We start from the raw sequence: 24,904 nt of genomic DNA, 5'->3' as shown, positions 1-24,904 counted from the left end.
GAGACAGCAGGTGCACCCGCTGGTAGCAACTGCCACAGGGAGGTATGTAAGGATATGTCTACGCTACGAAATTAGGTTGAATTTATAGAAGTCGGTTTTGTAGAAAACGTTTTTATACAGTCGACTGTGTGTGTCCCCACACAAATGCTCTAAGTGCATGTAGTCGGCGGAGTGTGTCCACAGTACCGAGGCAACCGTCGACTTCCGGAGCGTTGCACTGTGGGTAGCTATCCCACAGTTCCCGCTGTCTCTGCCGCCCATTTGAATTCTGGGTAGAAATCCCAGTGCCTGGTGGGGCTAAAACATTGTCGCGGGTGGTTCTGGGTACATGTCGTCAGGCCCCTCCCTTGCCTCCCTCTTTCCGTGAAAACAAGGGCAGACAATCGTTTTGTGCCTTTTTTCTCAAGTTACCTGTGCAGACGTCATACCACGGCAAGCATGGAGCCCACTCAGCTAACCGTCACCGTATGTCTCCTGGGTGCTGGCAGACGCGGTACTGCATTGCTACACAGCAGCAGTTTATTGCCTTTTGGCAGCAGACAGTGCAGTGTGATTGGTAGCCATCGTCGACGTAGTCCTGGGTGCTCTTTTAACCACCCTCAATGAGGTCAGGGGCGCCTGGGCAAACATGGGAGAGACTCAGCTAGGTCATTTCTCTTTTAAGTTTCGTCTCATGGCGATTGAGTCCTACCAGCAGTGCACTGTCTTTTAATCAGCAGCCAGCAGAAGACAATGGCCAGTAGTCATACTGCACCGTCTTCCGCCAAGCACCCAGGAGATGATGATGGCTAGCGGACGTACTGCAAAGTCTGCTGCCAGCAAGATGTATAAAGATAGATAAAGTGGCTCAAAACAAGAAATAGACCAGTTTTGTTTTGTATTCATTTTCTCCTCCCTCCCTGCATGAAATCAATGGCCTGCTAAACCCAGTTTTGAGTTCTATCCTTGAGGTTTTGAGTTCTATCCTTGAGGGGGCCATTCAGTTTCTCGCAAAGCCACCCCCTTTGTTGATTTTAATTCCCTGTAAGCCAACCCTGTAAGCCATGTCGTCAGTTGCCCCTCCCTCCATCAGGGCAATGGCAGACAGTCGTTCCGCGCCTTTTTTCTGTGCAGACACCATACCACGGCAAGCATGGAGCCTGCTCAGATCACTTTGGCAATTAGGAGCACATTAAACACCACATGCATTACCCAGCAGTATATGCAGCACCAGAACCTGGCAAAGTGAAACTGGGTGAGTAGGCGACGTCAGCGCAGTGACAAGAGTGATGAGGACATGGACACAGACTTCTCTCAAAGCACGGGCCCTGGCAATGTGGGCATCATGGTGCTAATGGGGCAGGTTCATGTGGTGGAACGCCGATTATAGGCTCGGGAAACAAGCACAGACTGGTGGGACCAGGTTGCAGTGTTGCAGGTCTGGGACGATTCCCAGTGGTTGCAAAACTTTCGCATGTGTAAGGGCACTTTCATGGAACTTTGTGACTTGCTTTCCCCTGCCCTGAGGCGCAAGAATACCAAGATGAGAGCAGCCCTCACAGTTGAGAAGCGAGTGGCAATAGCCCTGTGGAAGCTTGCAACGCCAGACAGCTACCGGTCAGTCGGGAATCAATTTGGAGTGGGCAAATCTACTGTGGGGGCTGCTGTGATGCAAGTAGCCAATGCAATCAAAGATCTGCTGATATCAAGGGTAGTTACCCTGGGAAATGTGCAGGTCATAGTGGATGGCTTTGCTGCAATGGAATTCCCTAACTGTGGTGGGGCCATAGACGGAACCCATATCCCTATCATGGCACTGGAGCACCAAGCCCGCAAGTTCATAAACCGCAAGGGGTACTTTTCAATAGTGCTGCAAGCACTGGTGGATCACAAGGGACGTTTCACCAACATCAACGTGGGATGGCCGGGAAAGGTACATGATGCTCGCATCTTCAGGAATTCTGGTCTGTTTCAAAAGCTGCAGGAAGGGACTTTATTCCCAGACCAGAAAATAACTGTTGGGGATGTTGAAATGCCTATAGTTATCCTTGGGGACCCAGCCTACCCTTTAATGCCATGGCTCATGAAGCCATACACAGGCAGCCTGTACAGTAGTCAGGAGCTGTTCAGTTACAGGCTGAGCAAGTGCAGAATGGTGGTAGAATGTGCATTTGGACGTTTAAAAGCGTGCTGGCGCAGTTTACTGACTCGGTTAGACCTCAGTGAAACCAATATTCCTGCTGTTATTATTGCTTGCTGTGCTCTCCACAATATCTGTGAGAGTAAGGGGGAGATGTTTATGGCGGGGTGGGAGGTTGAGGCAAATCACCTGGCTGCTGGTTACGCACAGCTAGACACCAGGGTGATTAGAAGAGCACAGGAGGGCACGGTGCGCATCAGAGAAGCTTTGAAAACCAATTTAATGACTGGCCAAGCTATGGTGTGAAAGTTCTGTTTGTTTCTCCTTGATGAAACCCCCCGCCCCTTGGTTCACTCTACTTCCCTGTAAGCTAACCACCCTCCACTCCTCCCTTCAATCACCGCTTGCAGAGGCAATAAAGTCATTGTAGCTTCACATTCATGCATTCTTTCATGCATTCTTTATTCATTCATCACACAAATAGGGGGATAACTACCAAGGTAGCCCAGGAGGGGTGGTAGAGGAGAGAAGCACCAGGAGTGGTGGTGGAGGAGGGAAGGACAAGGCCACACAGCACTTTAAAAGTTTAAAACTTTAAAACTTATTGAATGCCAGCCTTCTGTTGCTTGGGCAATCCTCTGGGGTGGAGTGGCTGGGTGGCCGGAGGCCCCCCCACTGCATTCTTGGGCATCTGGATGAGGAGGCTATGGAACTTGGGGAGGAAGGTGGTTGGTTACACAGGGGCCGTAGCAGCAGTCTGTGCTCCTGCTGCCTTTCCTGCAGCTCAGCCATACGCTGGAGCATATTAGTTTGATCCTCCAGCAGCCTCAGCGTTGAGTCCTGCCGCCTCTCATCACGCTGCCGCCACCTTTCAGCTTCAGCACTCTCTTCAGCCCGCCACCTCTCCTCCCGGTCATTTTGTGATTTCCTGCACTCTGACATTGTCTGCCTCCACGCATTCATCTGTGCTCTGTCCGTGTGGGAGGACAGCATGAGCTCAGAGAACATTTAGTCACGAGTGAGTTTTTTTCGCCTTCTGATCTTTGCTAGCCTCTGGGAAGGAGAAGATCCTGTGATCCTTGAAACACAAGCAGCTGGTGGAGAAAAGAAAAGGGACAGTGGTATTTAAAAAGACACATTTTATAGAACAATGGGTACACTCTTTCAGGGTAAACCTTGCTGTTAACATTATATACATAGCACATGTGCTTTCGTTACAAGGTCGCATTTTGCCTCCCCTCAGCGCGTGGCTAGCACCTCCCCCCTCCCCCCTCCCCGTGGCTAACTGCGGGGAACATTTTTATTCAGCCACAGGCAAACAGCCCAGCAGGAACGGGCACCTCTGAATGTCCCCTTAAGAAAAGCACCCTATTTCAACCAGGTGACTATGAATGATATCACTCTCCTGAGGATAACACAGAGAGATAAAGAACGGATGTTGTCTGAACGCCAGCAAACATACACTGCAATGCTTTGTTCTACAGTGATTCCCAAGTACGTGCCACTGGCCTGGAGTGGTAAAGTGTCCTACCATGGTGGATGGAATAAGGCTGCCGTCCCCAGAAACCTTTTGCAAAGGCTTTGGGAGTACATCCAGGAGTGCCGCGAATGCCAGGGCAAATTAATCATTACACATGCTTGCTTTTAAACCATGTATAGTATTTTAAAAGGTACATTCACCAGAGGTCCCTTCTCCGCCTGGCGGGTCTGGGAGGCAGCCTTGGGTGGGTTCGGGGGGTACTGGCTCCAGGTCCAGGGTGAGAAACAATTCCTGGCTGTCAGGAAAACCGGTTTCTCCACTTGCTTGCTGTGAGCTATCTACAACCTCATCGTCATCATCTTCCTCATTCCCAAAACCTGCTTCCGTGTTGCCTCCATCTCCATTGAAGGAGTCAAACAACGCGGCTGAGGTAGTGGTGGCTGAACCCCCTAAAATGGCATGCAGCTCATCATAGAAGTGGCATGTTTGGGGCTCTGTCCTGGAGCGGCCGTTCGCCTCTCTGGTTTTCTGGCAGGCTTGCCTCAGCTCCTTCAGTTTTACGCGGTACTGCTTCGGGTCCCTGTTCTGGCCTCTGTCCTTCATGCCCTGGGAGATTTTGACAAATGTTTTGACATTTCGAAAACTGGAATGTAGTTCTGATAGCACGGATTCCTCTCCCCATACAGGGATCAAATCCCGTACCTCCCGTTCGGTCCATGCTAGAGCTCTTTTGCGATTCTGGGACTCCATCATGGTCACCTCTGCTGATGAGCTCTGCATGGTCAGCTCTGTTGATGAGCTCTGCCTGGTCACCTGTAGCTTGCCATGCTGGCCAAACAGGAAATTGAAATTCAAAAGTTCGTGGGCCTTTTCCTGTCTACCTGGTCAGTGCATCTGAGTTGAGAGTGCTGTCCAGAGCGGTCACAATGGAGCACTCTGGGGTAGCTCACGGAGGCCAATACCGTCAAACTGTGTCCACAGTACCCCAAATTCGACCCAGCAAGGCCGATTTCAGTGCTAATCCCCTTGTCGGGGGTGGAGTAAGGAAATGGATTTTGAGAGCCCGTTAGCTCGAAAAAAAGGGCTTCGTCGTGTGGACGGGTGCAGGGTTAAATCGATTTAACGCTGCTAAATTCGACCTCAACTTCTAGTGTAGACCAGGGCTAAGAGAAGGCTTCTCTGAGACAGGCTAGTGAGAATTTGCAAGTGCCAAGGACAAAAATGTGCTATTGATACAGCTGGTATTTTATTACATTCTTAACAAGTGACATATTCTTCTGTGGAGATTTAGGACAGATATTCCTTGAATTGTTTAGCACAGCAGGGTCTTGCTCTTCCTTTGTTCTTGCACACTTTGATGGAACTCTAGACCCTACAGGATACAAATGACTGTGACCTTTGAACTAAAGGCTAGATCATCTGCTGGTGTAAATCAGCGTCCCTCCATTGACTTCACTGACTTATACTGAGGGATTGAATTGGTTGATTGACACCAGCCTTAGATCTTTAAGCTTTTTTGAAAGCTTTGTGTTAGGCTATGTTTCTCACAGCTTCTTGCATGGTTTGGTTTTGTTGATATATAACGTAGAGTTGTCCCTACATGTGCCCATTCAGCCATTGGCTTAACCTATCAACGTTTTTTAATTCTTAGCAAACGTAACTGACGGTTACCCTGGACCCAGATATAAAAGATGTATTTTTAGTTGTCTGTGGAGGGGGTGCTGCTGTAGATAAGAGTGAGGTGTCATTTATATTATTATTAATTATTATTATTATTATTATTATCATGTTTAAATATTGGTGTTATTATTTAATACCCAGTATGGACAAGATTTATTACTATTTTTCTTGTGCTTGGTGCTGCACAAGACTCAAAATAAAGCGAGTCCTTTAATAATAATGTAAAGACAGTTTTACCACTGGACTGTGATGGGAATGTTGTGTTTATTTCCTCAACACAAAGCGTAGTGTAACTTTTCACTAGGTGCAGCTGTAGGCTGGTGGAGTCCCTCTAGGCTTGAGCATTAAAAGAGATGGGCTCTAATCCTGGCTGTGTCATGACAGGATTATCTGGACATCAGTTTTGCCAATACTTTCAGCCTTGGCAGCTGAAGTGTAAGTACAGATTTGGGTGTAACTTTAGGTACCCATGTTTGAAAATTTTAGCTGTAAATTCTTATTTTGTCCCCTGAAACGTTGTCCAGTTTCAGAGGTGCTGAGCCATGGGAGCTGCAAATGTTCAGCCCTGCTAAAAATCAAGTCCCTTTTATTTAGGTGCATAAATAGGTGTTTGAGTGTCTAACTTTAGGCTCCTGAATTTCAAAATACTGGTCTGAACTGCTGTGTGCCTCTGTTTCCCTGTCTCAGAGCAGGGATAATAATGCTTACCCACCTTAGTAAAGCACTTGGGATCTACAGATGAAAAGTGCTAGATAGGTATTATATTTTGTCTCAGTGTCAGTCCAAATTCACTCCTCCTCCACACAAACCTGATGCTCTTCTCAGTGACAGTTATTGGCTCCAGAAATGCCACATAATGGGACTGAGACTGGATTGATGGGAAGTTAACCGCAGGTCATTTCTAGCTTCTTAATCTTGTTCTACTAGTTTTTTTCGGTTATTATTTTTGGGCTTTTGTGGTTTAAAGTGGTCTTTGAGTTCTCATCGGCAGTAGATTGACAGCCCTGGAGCCTGGAGATCTTTGGGTATCCTGGTAGAGGAAGGAGGCATGGGAGTGGGGGAAGCTACCACTACTGTTGTCTGTGCTGCCCCTGTCAAGGAGTAGGGGTTACAAGAGCAAGGGCAGCACGGACAGCAGTAGTGCTAGCTTCCCCCACTTCCATGCCTCCTCCCTCTACCAGGGGATCACTGGAGGGGATGAGAAGGGATTTCATTCACCATGGCCCATTCACTCCTTGCCCTCCCAGCTGAGGGTCCAGCAAGGGGGAGGGGCTGCTGTGATAGTGGGTCTTGTGACACAGATGCCAGAAAAGCTGTGGTCAGTTTCTTCTGCGGATAACTCTTATCTTGTGTCTCATTTAAGGTCATACGACGTCAGTGTCAAGATGCTCCAAAATTCCAAATACAAAATCCAACTGGTCAAGACAGAAGGAGAAGAAGCCCTCTGAGGTTGGTTGCGTTTCTTGTTTCTAACCAGCCCATGATTTGGTAATTTCAGTGCTTGTCCAGGCATAATGGAAAGCAGCATATCCAAAGCTGGCAGTAGGCAGAGGTCCTAGAGCCACCTGTCCCTCTAAGAAGCCCCATACCTCTGTCAGCATGCACTCAGCAACAGAGGCACACTGTGCTCTTCCACCTCTCCATTGGCCCTCTACAGCTGTCACTCTCCATGGATCTCTCCCCGCGCAGGTCTAGTGAGAATCTTGCATAATGGCATTGAGTTATGGGGTGGGTCATGGGTAGTCGGGAGGTAGCAGGATGGAGAAGGAGCTGGATAGGACCCTGTATATTACTTCCCTCAGGGACCCATAACAGTAAAGCTGGCCTTGAGTATATCAGCCAGAAAGCTATCCTGATAATGGCCTGCAAGCGTCTCCAGTGCGTCATGAGCCTGCTCTGCTGGGAAAGTCTCCCTCTGACTTCACTGTGAGTGGGATTGGGTTTTATTACAGTATTTGAATTTGCCGGGATTCCCGGTGATCAGCTACCTGGCCAATTAGCCTGATCCCTTGCAAAAAGAGGCATATCTTGCAGAGGGAGGCATATCCATCAAGTATTTATATTCCTGTCATATAATTAGCTGCCCCTGTAGACCGTAGGATTTGATGGAGTAAAGTTTGAGTTAATTGGTCACATGGGTCATATATATTAGAAGTCTCTGAGGTCAGAGGGAGATATCCTCAGTTTAACATGGAGACTCCTCTCTTCTGGATAATTAGGGTATACTGGGGACTGTTAAATAGGAGCCAGTACAGTATTTAATCCAGAGGGGGAAATAAAATTTCATTATTTTCCTTTTAGTTCCGCTGTGGGGCACACATGCATTAGCCGGAGGCATTTGGCACATGGCCTTTTGCAGTGCCACTCTCTTGTTCTACTAGCAGGGGATAAAAGGCACTGTCCACGTTGTGGCTGAAATGGTGCTAGCTGTAATGCTGCTGGCAGGCTTTCAGCACAGTTTCTCTGAGCTGGTTGGAGAGGAGCTAGTTTTTTTGCTGAGAACCATGCTGTGACTGTGTTATAATACCATCCTGTAGCATGGAGTGAAGCTGTATCATGTTTTGCCTCGCATGGGCCTCAGACATAATTCCCATGGGCATGGAAACTATACTAGCAACAGCTGTGTTGTAGCAACAGCAGCGTTTAAAGCTAGTCATTGCTATCTTGATTTCATCTGTAGTGTGAACAGAACTTAAAAGCGGTACCAGTCTCTCTTTCCTTTGGACACAGGTCCAGATCCAGAGCTGAGTGTGAGTCTAGAGGGAGTCTACGTTTATGTGACTGACACTGTCTTGCAATTTCCCCCATGTATACGGTACTCCAACTTAGACTTTCTCTAGATTCCTTTAGACCTGCTTAACCACCATGTGTCTTACGGCCCCCAGCCTTACACATCATCTCTAAATTTGTCCCAGTGAGTGCTTGACCCTCTGTAACATCCTCAGTTTGCATCAGACTGGTAGGTATTTGGGGGTCATTCTCAAGGTCCTGCATTCACTCACCAGACCAGATGCACTGCTCCCTCCTCACCGGGACAGATCTAAACAAATCAGTTGACATAAGTCTCAATAGCCTGAGTGCTTTAGGCCCTGGCTGTCTGATAGACAGGCTATCTCCCCAAGAGTTGCTATGGCCGTTGAGGTCAGTGCAGGGACCCTTCAGATAACCCTAGATTTAAAAATCTGAGGACTACTGTCAGGGCAGTCTGAGAGGAGTGCTTTTTTTCTCTGTGATTCATGCTCCTGACAGCGCCTGAGTTTGCTGATCTTTTAAACCCATTGCAAGACCTATCTCATCTCTCTTGGGCTTTCTCCGCTGGCAGAGCAGGCTAGTACAATAGGTTTTCTATTCTGTATGTGGCCCTTGAAGGATATGTGCCTGGGGACAAAAAAGAAAACAAACAAACCAAAAACAAAAAAGAAGCAAAAAAAGAGGAAACTTGCAGCATTGCCTGCACAGAGCCCGCATCCTGTGGAGTAGCTGCTTCTGCCTATGTATGACACATTTTAAAAGGCATCAGATTAGATAATGGTGAATTTCCAACCTCTAGAAGGTGTAAGATCCACAGTCAACATTGGAACCTGCTACCATAGCAAGCACTGAAATCACTCATCACAAACCAAAGAGGAAACACTTGGCCTTTTAGCATGACACTGCAAGGCTTGAAAGCTGTATCGTTTTCATGCCTCAAGTGCCATATTCCACTGCCCTGCCAAATACAGTTCCCTTCTGAAGTGGCACGTGTCAGGAATTCTCCCTTTGCACTAGTAGGAAAGACACATTTATTGTTGCTGCTCTTTAATATAAGTTGAAAAGGTTACATTTAGTGGCCAGCGAGAAAGAATATGGTTATTCATGCTGAGCAGTAAGAAAATAAACCAGTGTTATCCAGTTACAAATGAATTAACTGAACGTGGGCCTGAACCAAAACCCCAGGTCTAAGCACCCCTGGGCTCTGAGGAAGTTCATAGTAGCTGGAACCAAACCCAGCTCTGAGCACCACTGCACTTTGGAAAATTCAGATCTGGAGCCATATCCAACTCTGCAGCTCAGGCTCATCCGTTAATACAGATTTATTGTGACAGCTTTCATCCCATGCTGCTTTATGAACTGCCATACACAGGGGTCCATTCTCAAACCAGGGAAATGTAATCAGCTCTGGACTGGAGCAAATGGTTAAGAGTGCACTGCAGCACTACCCAACTATTAAGACAGAAAGTGAAGGAGGATGTCATATCTAAACTGAAACTGCAGGGGGGATTTTGGGAGGCAGACGGTAATCACCCAACTTGGAATTTGGCCACTTGACACTTGAGCTAACAACAGCGATTAGTGGTCAAGATCTCAGCTATACATTTCTCATCCAGCATCTCCAGTGGCCCAGTTCACACCCACCTGGGGCACTGATTCTATATGGATTCTGACCCAGCATTAATCTGAATAACTTGGCAGATCCATCATGATCACAGTGCAGGGTAGTGTTTGTGGAGGTCTATGTGCTGAGTGCTTGGTTCCAAGATTTTAGGCACAGGCTGGGACCAGCTGTCGTATGATCTCGTGCAGTATGTGCCCTGTGTATGTGAGGGGTTTGAAAATGTAAAAAACCACCCCAAAACCATCTCACACAGTGCACTGAGGTGCTATAGTCTCTAAGACTGTGTTAAAGGTGGGAGAGGTTTTCAGGGAAAGGAAAGCACGAAAGGGAGACAGAAAAAGTGTGATGATGCTGTTACTTAACCTGCAGAACCCCACATCTGAGCAGTCCAGTCCATTGTGGGAAGGAAGGTGTAGCCATTTCCTAATTCAGTCTCAGATCCAGATTTAGCAAATGGCCCTTACCTTTATAATGAGCTGAACCAAAACCTGTCACTGACAGCCCTGAACTATGGTGTTTGCAATTTGGATGTGGATAGTTTGAGCCCATTTCTTGCTGTTAACCTTTATGGCTTTGGGGGGAATCCCTGCTGTCAGGCAAACTACTGTGAAGAGATCCTGGAAACCAGTGATTTCATGTACCTGGCTAATCTCAAACCTCTTTCAACATCCCTCTGGAAGCTGTGTTCCTGCTTCGCTGTGACTAGGTTGGGGGCTGAGGTGCCATCTGCATTCCCTATGACAACAAAGGCATCAGTGTTGCATAGTTATTAGCTAGGTCAGGGTGATGTTTATTATGAAAGACTCTGTGACCAGGGATTAGCCATACACATTATAAACCCAACGCAAGGCAACTGGAAAAACAAGCTTCTTAGCGTGGAAAAGTACTGAGCTGTTTGTAAACATCCGTGGTGCAGGCTATTGCCAGGGAGCACACTCATATTTATCAGTGCATGGTGCAGAGTCCTGACAGAGCTCTTCTTTGATGTGATACAGACCCTGGGCCTGATTCTCCCTCCCCCTGCACCTTGTATAGCCATTTACACAAGGGCAAAGGTAAGAGCCACCCTCCTCTGCAGAGCTCAGCAGCCACTCCCAGTGAACTGAGCAGCTCAGCAGCCACACCTAGTGAACTGAAGTAGCCCCGCACTCTGCTAAGGGTGAGATTGAGCTATCCATGGGGCAGCCCCTCCCTTGGCCTTGTCATGTCCATCCCACTGCTTGCTGCTATGTGAGAGCTGCTGTGTAAACTGGATTTCATGCTGTGGGTGAGCACCCCTCCCATATCCAGCCCTTGCACTTAGACAGTCGAGGCACATCAGTTCAGCTGTCTGCAGAACCTTGTATCCACAGTGTCATTAGCATCCTCTTGCCTTGCTCTATTAAGATTTTTATTACCTTGATTAGAGCTCTGGCTTCCTTGAACCCAACACCAGCTTGAGTTAAAGCCAAGTTGTTCTGCCCAGTCCTGAGCATGATTTGTGGGTCCCCAAGTCAGCAAAGGGCCCCCCAAAGCTGGGGCCCAGTAGAGAATGTGGAGATTTATCCCTCTCTGCTCTTGCTGCTGCAGGAACTGGGTGTGCAGGGGATGCCTACTGAATGTAGTAGAAAGTTCTCTCTCTGGAGTGGGAGCTGAAATGGGCCTGGACAACTGGTCTCCAAGCAGGTGCATTTGCTATCTGTGCATAAAGCCTTAGCCCGTGTTGCCTTCAGCTGATGGGTCTGTGGGCTGTTGTGAGGTGGGTTTAGTTATTGGGAATTCCATACTGTAAGAAAGGCTTCTACGAAATCTACCCAGCCAAGCAAGAATGGTCATATTTGCTGAGTCTCGTTAGGAAACGCAGAGGCCTCACTGAGAAGTTTGTAAATTGAATCCAACGTCTTTGTCAATCTTCCCAAACCAGTGTGGTTACTACAAATTAATGCCATTGTCTTTTGATTTGCTGAGAAGGGCGAAACAAAGATGCCTCCTGTTCCCAGTTTAATTTCTGTTGTTCACTGAACCACTGGCATCCAACAATTTGAAAAGAAATGAGGGTAGATTAAGGGATACCAGATTGGCTTCCAGACGAACAGATTAAGTCTCTTTTTTTACCAACAGACAGATAATATTAGTGCTTACAGATACACAACAGGCATTGCTACAGTTCTTAGCGCTGCTGCTGAATATTGCCGCCTCATCTCAATTCGGAGTGAACCAGAAAAATGTGACATAAAGCAATTGGATAAGAAGGGCGCAGGCAAGAGCACTGAAGGCAGAAGGGAAGCTGAAATGGACAAGTAAGGTCATTAATTATCTGGATGCTGATGCAAGGAGAACGTGTACAATGGAAAAGCATCCTTAGAGTTTTGTTGCTGAAATCACAACATTGTTTTCTCTTTTTCCACAAGCATTTGTGAATCATGTGTTTGTGAAAGTGAGGAGCCAATAGCACTGGCTAGTGCCTAGTATAAAATCCTGCAAATCACAATAGGTCAGACTGGATTACTTAACTGGTCATGTTTGGTTTTACTGTGAATGAAAACCTCCCCAATGCAACTCCGTCAGTCCCTTCCTGTGAAGCCATCGCTAGTCTATTCCTCGGTCCTCACACGCTATCCTGACATGCTGCAACCATGTTGTTTTTTCATCCTGAGCTCCCCATTTATTTCTGCTGATGGACTTCATCCCTCACCTGCAACATGCTGCTTTGCCAGGGCTGGGCCCCCCACAGCTCTGCCACTGTGCCGCAATTCCAACCTACAACACACTGTTAAATGACCTCTTGTGTCTGCCCATGGGTGGATTGGAAAGCACTTATACACACATGCATACATGCCTGCCCTGAAGTGAGACGAATCAGACTTCCAGAGGAAGACGTATTTGTCCCTAAATTAGAAGAAGATTGTCAGTAAACTTTGCATTTGGGAAGCCATTGCTCTCAGTGCATTGGCTGTTGCTGTGTCCTATGTGACATCATTCAAGATGGAAGATAGAACAGAATGTTGTACCTAACACCTAAAAGAAAACCTGATAGATTAGTTTTCAGAACCAAAAAGCATCCCCCTGTCCTTCATGCTGTGAACCATTGCTCCACAACCACAGAAGAAATTATGGCCATCATTCATAGTGAGGTACATACAGCCAAATGGAATATGTGAACTGTAGAGAAACTGCATAGTAAATCTTTGTTACTGAGGTGGATAGAAAGACATCAGTGAAAAGTTCCAAATTATTAGGTCTACAAAGGGGAAGAGATTCAAATGTGAGATTTCAAAAGCAGGAAAAAGCCCTTACATTTCCACCTGTTCTGTACCCTGTCTCACTAGCTATTGTATTATGGTTTGCTGCATGCACTTGATTTTGAATGATGGATATAATTTCCCTTGTGTTTCCTGGCAGTGCTTTGCAGCACAAAGGACTTTGGAGGGGCTTTGATTTATTTTTGCTAAAACTTTTTATGACAAAAAAAGTTTCTCTTTATAAACCAGGTATGAGTGTTGGGTGCTATTGCTTTCTACTGTGAGTTATGGAGCAGTGGCTTACAGTGTCCTAAAGATTTCTCTTAGGGATCATCATTCTGCCCTGGGGTATGGAACTGAAGGCAGTGGGGTCTCGTGACTGTAACTGAAGGGGGAGGATTTGGAATACAATCCCCACTCAAGCAAAACTCCTTTTGAGCAGGACTGCAGGATTTGGCCCAGTGGGAGTCACTTTGCTTTTTACTGAGTGAATTGCAGGTTTCCTGTGTGTTCCGCTCTCACCCTGGCTGATTTATGGACAGGACATTTGTCACAAGGCTGGATCTCTGCATTAGAATGGGAGGTGGCAAAGAAAGGAAACGATAAAAGTATTTCAATGTGAGCCCAATCCTAAACCCAATGGAAGTCTTGCCACTGACTAGAGCAGGTGCAGGATCACTCTCATGGGCATTAAACACAGATTATTACTTGGAAGGCACATTGAAAGCCAAGAGTTTGCAGGGTTTGTTGACAGTGATTCCCGAATGCTAGGAATCCATATATTGGTATTGGTGGTTCAGGTGACTGGAATTGCAGGATCTCTTTCTGTACTAGAGGGCCCGATCCTGCGAACTTCCTATGAGGTCACTCAATGCATAGTTTTTACAGGGAAAGGCTCAGAATGTGGCCCATAGCTCTGCATCTCCATCTAACTGCGCTTTACTTCCCCATGGACTTTGGGCTGCTGCAATCCTAATCAGGTACAAGTCTCTGTCTAAGAGACTAGAGCTGGGGAAAGAAGTGCTCCATTTGCACTTGCTGATTACCAGTAACAGTGGGGGAAAACAGATATCACATACCTCTGGGGCTATTAAATAATAAACATTGTAGGATGGTAGACATTAGAGATGGAAAAGACCTACTGATATTGTGCATCATTCTAGGATGTGTTTGACTAGACGCTCTGGTCTCACACAGCCCAACATAATGCAGTGTGAGTTCACACAGCACGGAGTTGTTATACGTTAGTCCCTGGAATCACTGCCGTTTTAAAAGCTAATTAAAAACTGTGCCAGACATATGTTTCTTTAGTTTAGATTTAAAGACCAAAACAGATTCAGCCCCTTGGATTTCAGTCAGAAACTGATTTTACACAAGTGGAGACTAGTTACTAAAGGATCTGGATCCGATATTTTAAATTGATATTTGGGACTAACCAGATAATTGGCAGCTTCAGCCCTACCATGCAGTTGTTGTAAAAGCGTGGCCCTTAACTAAGAATTTAAAGCAGGGCCTGGTTAGGCCACTCTAATAAAGAGTTTTGTATGTGAGAAAAGGTACTTGAAATCAATACAGAAATTTTGCAGAAAGCTAGTGAAGAGACTTGAAAATGGGGCTGTTAGGCAGAGAAAAATATGAAGTGGTAAGAAATGGAGCAGAAGTGTTTTCCACTAATTGAACCCTATGAAAGGCAGCACATTCTGGGAATCCTACAAGTATTGAATCAGACCAGTCAAGTGTAGATGTGATAAAACCATTGACCATCATCCCCAGGTCTTTCTTGTTTCACCGTGTTTCAAAGGTGATAAAAGGAAGTCCCAGAGGCAGTGAGACAGTGGCTTGTCAAAGGATAATCAGAGGCCAGTGTGACACCGAAGCGCTCTGTGTTTGAAATGGGTGTTGTAAGAGCTCAGTGGAACTTGCTTCCAGTGAACTCAGATGTAAAGAAACTCCATTTGTAGGGAAATGGAACAAAAGGCCCAGATCATTACAATGCATCACAGTGCACACACTGCAGTTCCACTTATAGTGAATCTGTGCTTACAGTAATAATTGTTTGCACTTCTATAGTACTTTCCATCACACGCTGTCCGAGTGCTTTTCCAGTGTTGGTCCAGATTCTCAGCACATGTTCCATTAATGACCACAGTGCTTTGCTGATCTATACCAGCTTAGCATCTGGCACAGCGAACATAGGCTATGAAATAAGGAAGCAGTGTTATCTCCTTATGACAGAAGAGGAAACTGAGGCACTGGGCAGTTAGGTGACTCATCCTAAGATGCACTGGAAACCTGTGGCAGAGTCAGGAATGGAACCTGAGATCTCCTTGCTCCTTGACCTGTCCAAGCTATGGTGGAGTGAAGTGAAAAAATATTTCCTTGTAAGAGGTGGTGTTAATTTTACTGGAGAGGGAGTGTTACAGGTACATGCTTGAGGGCTAAATCAGTAAGACCTCAGTTTTACCTGGAGTCAGGTGGTGGGGGCCATCAATCCTGGAGTGCCCCTTGGTGGTCCAGTACAGCATCACAATTATGTTTCTGCCTTAGTTTCCCCTGGTGGGCTTCGATAGAGACAGTGAGGATCATGTATATTGAACAGTGCCCTTTCAGGGGTCTAGTTTATTTAACCCAAAGGTGGAACGTGTTACAAATAGGCCTCAACCCAGCATCTCTAGCTGGAGGGGGTTGGAGAGGGGTTGAGTTAACCGTAGTCCATTGGCCCTACCTATGTTCAGGTTACTTACCAGCTAGGTCCTCTTGGCCTGCAACTCTCTTGTGGAGTCGGCCTCTCATCATTAGATGGGGAAGGGTCTCTCCTCTTGGGTCAAGGTCCCCACAAAGGTCAAACCACGACCACCGTTCCTCGAAACAGCATATAATTCCTCTGATCTGGGGCTTCTGCTGCTACCTGGTGAAGTCCTTCCATGGGGGACAGGTTCTGCTGAGACTTGGCACTCATAGCTCCTACCTTTTGGAGCCTCTGCTGCCTAAGAGCATGCTTCCTCGATTTCCTTTCCTGGTGAGCCCCCTCCCCTTAGGAGCCTTTGCTTTCTGTGTTCTGGGGGCTGCTCCTCTCCTCAGGCACCTCTGTTCTGTATCCCCATCCCACTGCGAATAGCTTCCTTTTATCATGTCTGGATGCTTCCCTGCCTACCTAATTGCCTTCCAGTTACTCAGTAAGTTAATTAGTCCCAGTGAACTTGAGTTGCCTCATTGCCCCTTGTGAAGCCTGTCAGAGGTATGCTGAGCCCTCCTGATGCCTTCAGAGGGCCAGCTACCCTCTGACAAGCTAGTTCCTCAAATAATAACACTTGTTATTTATTATTTGTTTATGGTGACACCCGTGGTGTCTAGGTGCTTTCCACATTCATAGACCCCAAGACTGGCCATCATGAATGCAATTAGTCTGGGCTGTGACAGGTTGAGGGCATAGCTGAGAATGATAGATCTGGCTGAAAACCCTGGCCATGCTAATAAAAAGTGGATCGCAAGGACAACTTGCAGACACTGGCAAGCAGAGGGTTTGCAGTGGAACCAGGAAACACAGCACAAACTGAATGGGGCATGTGTGCTGCTTCTCGTGAGCCCCTCCATGGTAACAACTGAACCTGTGAGAGCGTCCCTTCATAAGGGAAGTCTGTGGTTGATAGTGTTCAATGTTGTCGAAATATCTGGAAGAAGAGAACAAGAGAAAGTGAATCTGATTATGCGTCTGGTGAGAAGTCATTTCCGTCTGTGATGCCATGATGAATTGGCCTGAAGTAATTTCCCATGTAAATGGAGTTAAGGGGTATTGCAGTTACGATCAAACACCTTCTGTAAGTTCCTGGCAGGGCAACTGCAGGAGGCAGGATCCCCGACTCGATGGGTTGGTGTTCTTCCCTAGATAGAAGTTGTAAGGACTAGTCAATAATTAGACCTGATGGGCCAAATCCATCTGTGATGTAACTCCACTGATGTCAGTGCATTTACACTGGGGATTCACCCAGCCCCTCATCTAACAGTTGAGAGAACGTTTTCAAGGAAATGCCCATCGAGCAGATGCAGTAACAGCTCCGGAATGCAACTGAGCTCGCTGTTTGCCCTTTTTAAATGGCTGGACAGGGACAAGAGTGGGGAGAGTCCATGAGCATGTGTCGGCAGAGCTCTCTCTGCTCAGCATTGTAGAGTGGTTAATTTTTTAGATGCTCATTCAAGCCAAGAAGCTTCCCATGCATGCCAAATTTGAGGATTGTTGTCTTTTTCAGCATTTAACTTGCTCAAAGGTGGAGCCAATGGGACATCTCTTTAAAGTGGTCATTACAGACCTGGGGCTAGATTTGAACTTAGAGCTTAAAGGCTCCAAGCCTTGAGCTTGTTAGGATCCATAGCTTTAATTCACAGGTGTAAGGAGTAAGGAGAGAGTATTAACTGCTGTGAGGAAACGAGGAGATATCTTTTACCAGACAATCCCATCTGACGCTTATCTTTTGTAATTCCAATCCAGGCAAACAGGCTTGAAAAAAATTAGCGCTCTTGATGAAACAAGGAGTTGAGAAGCAGGAAAATAAGAGTGCTTTACTCTTTCAAGCAGAGCTCGGGGTCTGAGTCAGGTGCTCCAGTAAGCGGTTTGAAGGTTGGGAAGTGGGATCCAGCTCTGAAATCAACACAATAAGAAATCTCTCAGTCATAGGAAGACATGACACGAGAAAAGGAACCTGTGTGAAACCAGCAAGTGACATTAAACCATCTTGCTGTTCACAAACGTTTTCCTGCACCCGGCAAAATGCCTCTCCAGGACTACCCCACACTTGGCACCATTGAGTTGACAATACTCAGCACCAACCGTTCAGAGGAATGCTACTAGAACCATGTTCCAGGTCAGCAAGGAAGGAGTTAAAAGAAGTATATTTTTCAGACTGCTGAGAGATTTACCTCCCTTTTTATATTTCCTATGGCAACATTTTAAATGGCCTTTTATTTTTCCTTTCCCTCACGTCCTACTGTGGGACACTCTTCATCTCTCACTCTCCAAACCCCCAAAGGCGTCAGGGTTAGCAAACTGTTCGAAATTGGTGTTGGGGGTGTTTTTTTGTGTGTGCTTTTCTTTTCTGAGCAGCGTGTTCTCCGGTGCTTGGAAGTCTCACAGACATAGATTCCTAACTTTTATTTCCTCCAGCTCAGAAGTAAAGAGGTGGCAAAGTGACTGGAGAGACGTTGGGGGATTTACTAATTCTTTCTCCCTCTTTAATGATGGTGCAGGAGTACACCAAAGGCTGTCCCACTAGGTATTTATCTGACTGAGGATGGATCACTTGATGCTGCTCTGTCCTCCTACACTTGAGCTGTGGACAGAGTCAGGCACCCCTGAGAACTTGTTTTGAAATGTGAACCACATTTGTACAAGAGACCTTTCTGTTTCCTTTTCCTTTTTGTTCTTCGTGCTCTGCTGGGACACCTCTAAGATACTTGAGTAAGTTGAGTTAAAATGTGAGTGCTTCATTTTTGACTGTTCAGCATGTTTAACACTAGAAGACCAATACATGATTAGCTTTTTCTCATTATTGTTCTGAAACGTGGGGAAATAACCTTTAATCAGCTAAAGAAGAACTACTGGACCCACAGCATATGTTGTGGATCTCAAGGCGTACACCACACTTGAAATGTGGCGAAGAGGCAAATAGAACGTTTCTCAATATAGCAAGACAACGGAGATTGACTAAAACTATATATGGTGGGAAAACACCAAGTGACTGAGAGATATATATCAAAGGGCCAGCACCTTATCTACATGTGTGAGGCCAGCGCACCAGGGAGTGAAGCAGGGACCTCCAGGGCTAAAAGCACCTGATGCTACAACTTGAGCTAAATTGTCAAGGCTCCCAAGATGGAGCTGTAACAGACTCATAGCCTTTAGGACTGGACACAGAGTGGGAACCCTGTAATATACCAATCATTGCATTATATATGCACCACATAAGCTCTGTTTTGAAGACTTCCAGGACTTGTGCTGACCCTTTGTAAAGAGGCGAATTTTACCCCACTGTGTTTTTAAAATCATTGTGCAGAGCCCGAAGAGAGATCAAGATGCTTTGGGGATTGAGTCGCAGCCCATGAGTGGTGGAAAAGAAGACAGAGGAGAGGAGTGAAGAATAGTGTGACCTGATGACTAATGTTTTCCTGTTTTGCATCTTTTTTTAAAGTGAATTTAGTGCTGGTCAATAGTTGCTGGGCTGGTAGCTCTGGAGACTGAAATCCTCAGAAGAGGGACTGTGGTGGGTCAGATTGGCAGAGACTCTGGGGAGTTTTCACCGTAAACTGCAGCTTTGGGCATGGGTCACTTGTTGGTTTGAATTAAATGGTGGGTTCTCTGTAACTTGAAATTTTTAAATCAAGATTTGAGGACATCAGTAACTCAGCCAGAGTTTAAGGGTCTATAACAGGAGTGGCTGGGCGAGGTTCTGTGGCCCGTGATGTGCTGGAGGGCTGATTAGATGATCATGATGGTCCCTTCTGGCATTAAAGTCTATATATGAGTCTATGAGTGTGGGCAAAGGCAGTGACAGTTTCCCTGTGCTGCCCCACAACGTGCCCCAATCCTTACCTGCAGGGACCACCTCTCAGGGATGAGAGGAGAGTCAGTCCCAAAAGCCCATTCAGTTCTGAGCCAAGAAGAGTTTGGTTCATGTAGTTTTAAGAAAACAGGCATGATGTTATCTGGCTCCTGAGCCTTTAAGATCTGTGAGATGTTCGTTGCAGCTGGAGTGGAGCTTGAATGTAGGAATAGACTGACAGGCAGGATGCAGTTCACCCCAGTGCAGAAGGTGAACACCAGGACTGTGCACCAGCTAAGCCCCAAGTCTGAAGTAGGGAATTAATTGAGGCATAGACCCAGTGCTAGCACTCAGCACAAAGGTGAATTTCACCTGCTTTGCTTGGTCCATTTTTTTGCCATTTTCTTCTTGTTTTCTTTTCCATCTGATTAGTCATTTTATTTTAGCATGAAGGTGTGATTGATTTATTGGGTAGCAGGAGACATAACAAAATGTGCCAGTTTTGCTGATGTGTTGTTGTTGTAATGCCTGTCACTAATGTGCGTCCCCCTGACTTCCTTTCGATGCTATGTTTATTCTTCAGCTCTGTTTAAAACGTTATCTACCACTTTCCCGAATAGGCAGCAGATCAGAGCGTTGCAAATGGCACATTGAAAGCACACGATGATTTGATTCTGTCCGTGCCTCTCAGGATCACAGAGCCATGGCAATGCCATACATTTTCATTGGGCTGATATTTAATGATGGTATTTATCATGTTAAAGCAAGTGTCTAGGCAGGACCAATAATGCGGGGGGGGGAAAAGCCAATGGGAAAAAGACAGATGCCTGCCCGCTGTAGCACTGCTGAAGATCCCCAGCCCGAGTTCCCGGAGGCGGTGGAGCCTGTGCATCTCTTGGCACAGCTTCTTTTGGAGCAAGAACAGTGGCCCAGGTATCTAAGTTTTATGCTAGAGGAGAGAGGCAGCTGGCGCTCTTTTCTGGGAGAGATAGAGCATTCAGAGCTGGTTACAAGGGAGCAGCTAGGTGGAGGGGCACATGCCTTTCAGCACCTGCTGTGGTCCAGGTGTGCCCACCAGACACTGAATTTAGGTATCAAAGAACAGAAAGTCAGGACTAGGGGAAATCAGGTCAGCTATTACCTCCTCCTCTGCTCCTTTTATTAGAGGGAGTTAGAAGATCTGGCAAGGAGGTGTTTCCTGCTTCTCCAGAGGCACTGATCGAGATGGAGGGGTGGGGGATCAGCCTGGGAATTGCAGAGCTTGCCCGGGACATGGGGCCAACAAAAAGTGTTTGGCCTCAAGTAGAATCTTGGTTTGCTTGTGTTTCTGGCTACCCCTAAATACAGGCCCCTGGGGTCAAATTTTCAAACACATTTATGTGCCTAAATGTGCAGATAGGCACCTGGTGGGATTTTCAAAAGCACTTAAGCAGGTTAAGTGTGACCAGTTCCGTTGAAATCAATGACAGACGTCTAACCTGCTGGGGTGCTTTTGAAAATCCCACTAGGCGTCTATCTGCATCTTTAGACACCTGAATACCTTTGAAATTGTGGCCCCTGCATCTTGTCCTCTTTCAGGTGGACAGAGTTCTTCATACATTGAGATCTGGATTGTGCTACCTCCCAGTTCAATGAGAGGGAGAGAGCTACCATGGCCGGTACATTACTGAAGTCATGACACTGCAGTCACAGTCGCCATAGTTGGTCTCGTGGCTCACGTTGGCTATTAAATTAGAGTTGTAGCTCTTTAAACTGTTGTTCACATTGTTTGAAGAAGCAATTAACATCTTCCAAGAGATAGCAGAACTGGTGTTGCTAAGCAGCAGGCCTTTAAAGACTGTTTGTCAATTTCTGCAGAAGGGAGGAAATAGTAAACAGTCCTATTGAGAGAAAATTACTTGTTTTCTAGTACACGACTTTCCCTCCACCACCAGGTCCTCAGTTCATCAGTGCCCAATTTATCCTTTATTTAGTTTCATAAATAATTCAGAAGAGTTTGAGTAGAATAATTGAGTCTTTTCCCAACCCTAATCCCAGACAATTCAAAACAAAAAGACATTGAGATTACAATTCCAGCATATTAGCTGCTGGTAGATTTCCAGACAACTGATCTGCTTTCCTTTAGAATTTCTGTGGCATTCTATCATTTCTAAAGCGTTCTGCTTTGATAGTTAGTAATTTATGCATTTCCACTTCTTCATGGAAAAACAGAGGCATCATCATGATAGAGTGTTGGCACACTGCTGCCTTTGAAAGTGGAGGCTTATCTGTCTTCGAAGAAGGACTAAATAAGCGAAGCAGTAATATTACAAATCCAGCCTGCAATGTGCCTTATCATCTTTGGAGAAATAGATACAATCATACTTATTTGGTTTAAAATTAGAACTAATCTTCTATCCCAATGTGAGTTGACAATCCTGAAGGGACAAGTTTGGGGAAAGACTTAGTGCAGGAAAACACAGGCCTGTGATTTGTGCAATATGCTGATGAGAAATTGTGCAGAACACTGATTTGCTACCCCCTTTTCAATTGTAAGGACTGCAGGCTGTGTTCTGTAGCATTCAGGGAGGTCTTGCACTCACAACACTATGCTTCACTTCAACCCCTGAGGATCTTGTGAACCATTTGTAAAGCTGGTCCTGCTTCACTCAGACTAGTGACCAAAGTCAGGTAGGTTGCACAGCATAGGCTTTCAATGGAGATGCTACCAGGGCTGCTGAAGGCACCCAGGCAGTGAAAGAACTGTGACCCCTTCACGTAACCATGTAGTCTAAGAAAGAATTAAATAAATAACCCGCAGTAACAGCTTTAAACAAAGCCAGATGTGTTGATCTTAGTCTGTATGGTGAGGAGCTGAGTGCCCACAGAACAAAGATCCAGTCCAAACAGCACACATCAAGATAAAATTAGTCCACTTTCTGCTGCAAGAGGAGCAATGGATTTTTAGTGCTTTTTATAGTTGCCCTTGTGCTCCTGTGCCAAAGAAGTCTTCCTGCAGACAGAGAGCACTGGAGCAAAGCGGCACTGCCTAGCGGCAGGCAACACTGATCACCAGTTTTAGGTATTTCTTTTCTCCATTCAGAGCCTCTTTTCAGTCCACTGTCTCCAGATCCCATGGGTGGGGTGTTCTTTATTGCAATGATGTCAGATTACATAGCCAAACGCGACTCTGATGGCATTTGGTCCATGAATGACAGCTCGCCTTTGGGGGAGTGTATTTGACGGGTGCTGGACATGGTGGTGATATGGCCGTACAAGTAGAGAAACAAACAGATTAGATAGCTCAAGCCAGCTTTATTTTTTGAACCCTTACTACAGCAATTAAGGTGATACATACAATTGGAGGCTCCATCACTGATTTTTTATGTGGGCTCCAAAGCTTCTGCAGTTTCTAAGACTTAACATGACCTACAGAGACAATGAACAATCCAGAATTTAGTTCTCTGTACTGCACACTTACACACATCCATCAGATAAGGCACATGACCTGGATGCCCTTCCCATCTCTGCTACAGACTTGTGTGACTTTGAGCAAGTCACTTTGCATCTCTGTATCTCTGTTTCTTCAATTTGTAGAATGAAGATAATGGACCAGATTCCAGGCTGGTGTAAATCACCTTTGCTTACCTCTCTTTGGTCCTGTGCCGAGAGCGGAGGATCCAACCCACTGTCTTTAACATACTGCAGTCATGTGATCGCGGCTTTGCAAATAAGAATTAAGATCCCTAGATAGGTTACTCTTCTAAAACCAGGGCTCTGTAGCTGCCAAAGTCCTCTTTGCAAGGGACAGCAGAATGATCCTTTTGGTGGTGGAGAGTAAAGTTAGGAGCCCAGAGAACCACTAGTCAAGTCATGCTGCTTTCCTTTATACAGTGTAAATCCAAAGTAATTCTCTGATGTCAATGGAGTTAGCAGCTCGGGGGAAAACCAGTGTGAGACAATCAGCCCCTTAGTCTTCACTCTCTGTGATCATATTTTTATTTTTATTTTTTTAATTGAATCTTTTCTGTTTAAAACAGTAAATATTCCTTATAATTTAGCCTAGTTTTTTTAAATATTGCTGATAATTAAGAGAATAATCAACACAGCACAATTAAACCCATGATCTCTTGCAACACTAAATATCTGATGATAGGTAACTTCTTTAGTGATGGCGGAGGTAATTATTTAGAAAAGTTTCTGTTTCTCTATAGGGTTAAATTCTCAAGGGAGATGACGATGAGATGTGGAACCTTTAGCTTTTAGATCACTACTTTAAATGAAGGTCATATTGGGCGTGGCCAAAACTGCCATCAGGTGGCTGTTCCCTGGCCTCTGTGCTGGGAGTTGGTGGAGTTAGTCTAGTTATTGATAGACAACTGTCCATATCCTAATGTCACTATCACAGCTGGCATTCCTGTTGGCAATCTCGGCTTCCCTTCCCCCACCAATCCTCAATGAATCCCATAACTCTAAGTTCCGATGCTGCGCTTGTCAGTTACAGACAGAAAAAAGTAGGGATGGTCTCCCAAGAGAAGACTAAAAGTCATGCATGATGCTGCAGACGTTGGAACAGGGGTCCTGGTAGTTGTGCTTTCCTGACAGGTTAGTGTAATTGCACAATTATACTGCAATAAAAAAAGTAATTGGGAGGAAGAAAACATTCTTGAATTTCCACACGAGCTGTGTTTTTCTCAGCAGCGTTTTGTCTGCTGTGCCAGCTTCAGACTCCCAAGCCAGAAAATTCCTAGATGAATTCTCATTATTTGCATATCATGAAGGAGTGATGTCATATTTGTGATTACTTATACAAGTAAGTCTTTGAAGTGAGGATCATCACCAGGTAGCTGAGGTGGGTGGGTGGTGAAGCGCCAGGAGGAAGAGGCTGAAAGTACTGAGTTGACAACAAGGTCAGGTAGCTGAATGCACACTTCAGGGAGCCAACAGCGATCTCAAAGGCACAGATTGCTCACTCCTTACATTTTCAGAAGTGTTTACTTGTTTTGGGTACCTCGATATTTCGTTGCTCACCCATGGACTTCTCAGAGGTACTGAGAACCTGCAACTTTCCCTCACTTCAGCTGGAGTTATGGGTGCTGAGCACCTTTGAAAATAAATCCCTAAGGGTCTCAGGTTGGGCATAAAAAATTGAGAGACCCTAAAATGAGTAAGCCCTTACTGAAAATGTTGGCTGGCAAGGTCTCTTGAGTTGGATGCGTTAGAAATGCTATAATATTTTAGCCCCATTGAATTTGCAAGTAGACAAATACTAGGATTTTAAATGGATCTCATGTCCTGTCATTAAAACGTGTAAAATTCAGAGAGGAGAACTTGTGGCACCTTAGAGACTAACCAATTTATTTGAGCATAAGCTTTCGTGAGCTACAGCTCACTTCATCGGATGCATTCAGTGGAAAATACAGTGGGGAGATTTGTATACATAGAGAACATGAAACAATGAGTGTTACCATACACACTGTAACGAGAGTGATCAGGTAAGGTGAGCTATTACCAGCA

The 24,904-nt window shown here is 45.8% G+C and overlaps 1 protein-coding gene across 4 annotated transcripts in view; it reads left to right on the top strand.

Annotated features, from left to right (window-relative positions):
* JADE2 (jade family PHD finger 2) overlaps positions 1-24,904 on the top strand; it is a 156,437-nt gene that overhangs the window by 15,043 nt on the left and 116,490 nt on the right. For 3 of the 4 annotated variants that reach the window (XM_073355547.1, XM_073355546.1, XM_073355549.1), the window contains exon 3: positions 6,643-6,728. In XM_073355547.1, coding sequence (XP_073211648.1) covers positions 6,643-6,728 — 86 coding nt within the window. Of the gene's footprint in view, positions 1-6,642; positions 6,729-11,754; positions 11,934-24,904 lie in introns of those variants that run through there. The other variant, XM_073355548.1, reaches the window with a different exon arrangement.

The sequence above is a fragment of the Lepidochelys kempii genome, chromosome 8 (assembly GCF_965140265.1).
Source record: "Lepidochelys kempii isolate rLepKem1 chromosome 8, rLepKem1.hap2, whole genome shotgun sequence".
NCBI classification, from domain to species: Eukaryota; Metazoa; Chordata; order Testudines; family Cheloniidae; genus Lepidochelys; species Lepidochelys kempii.
Note: the sequence above shows the minus strand (reverse complement) of the source record. Positions and strands in the feature narration are given on the sequence as shown.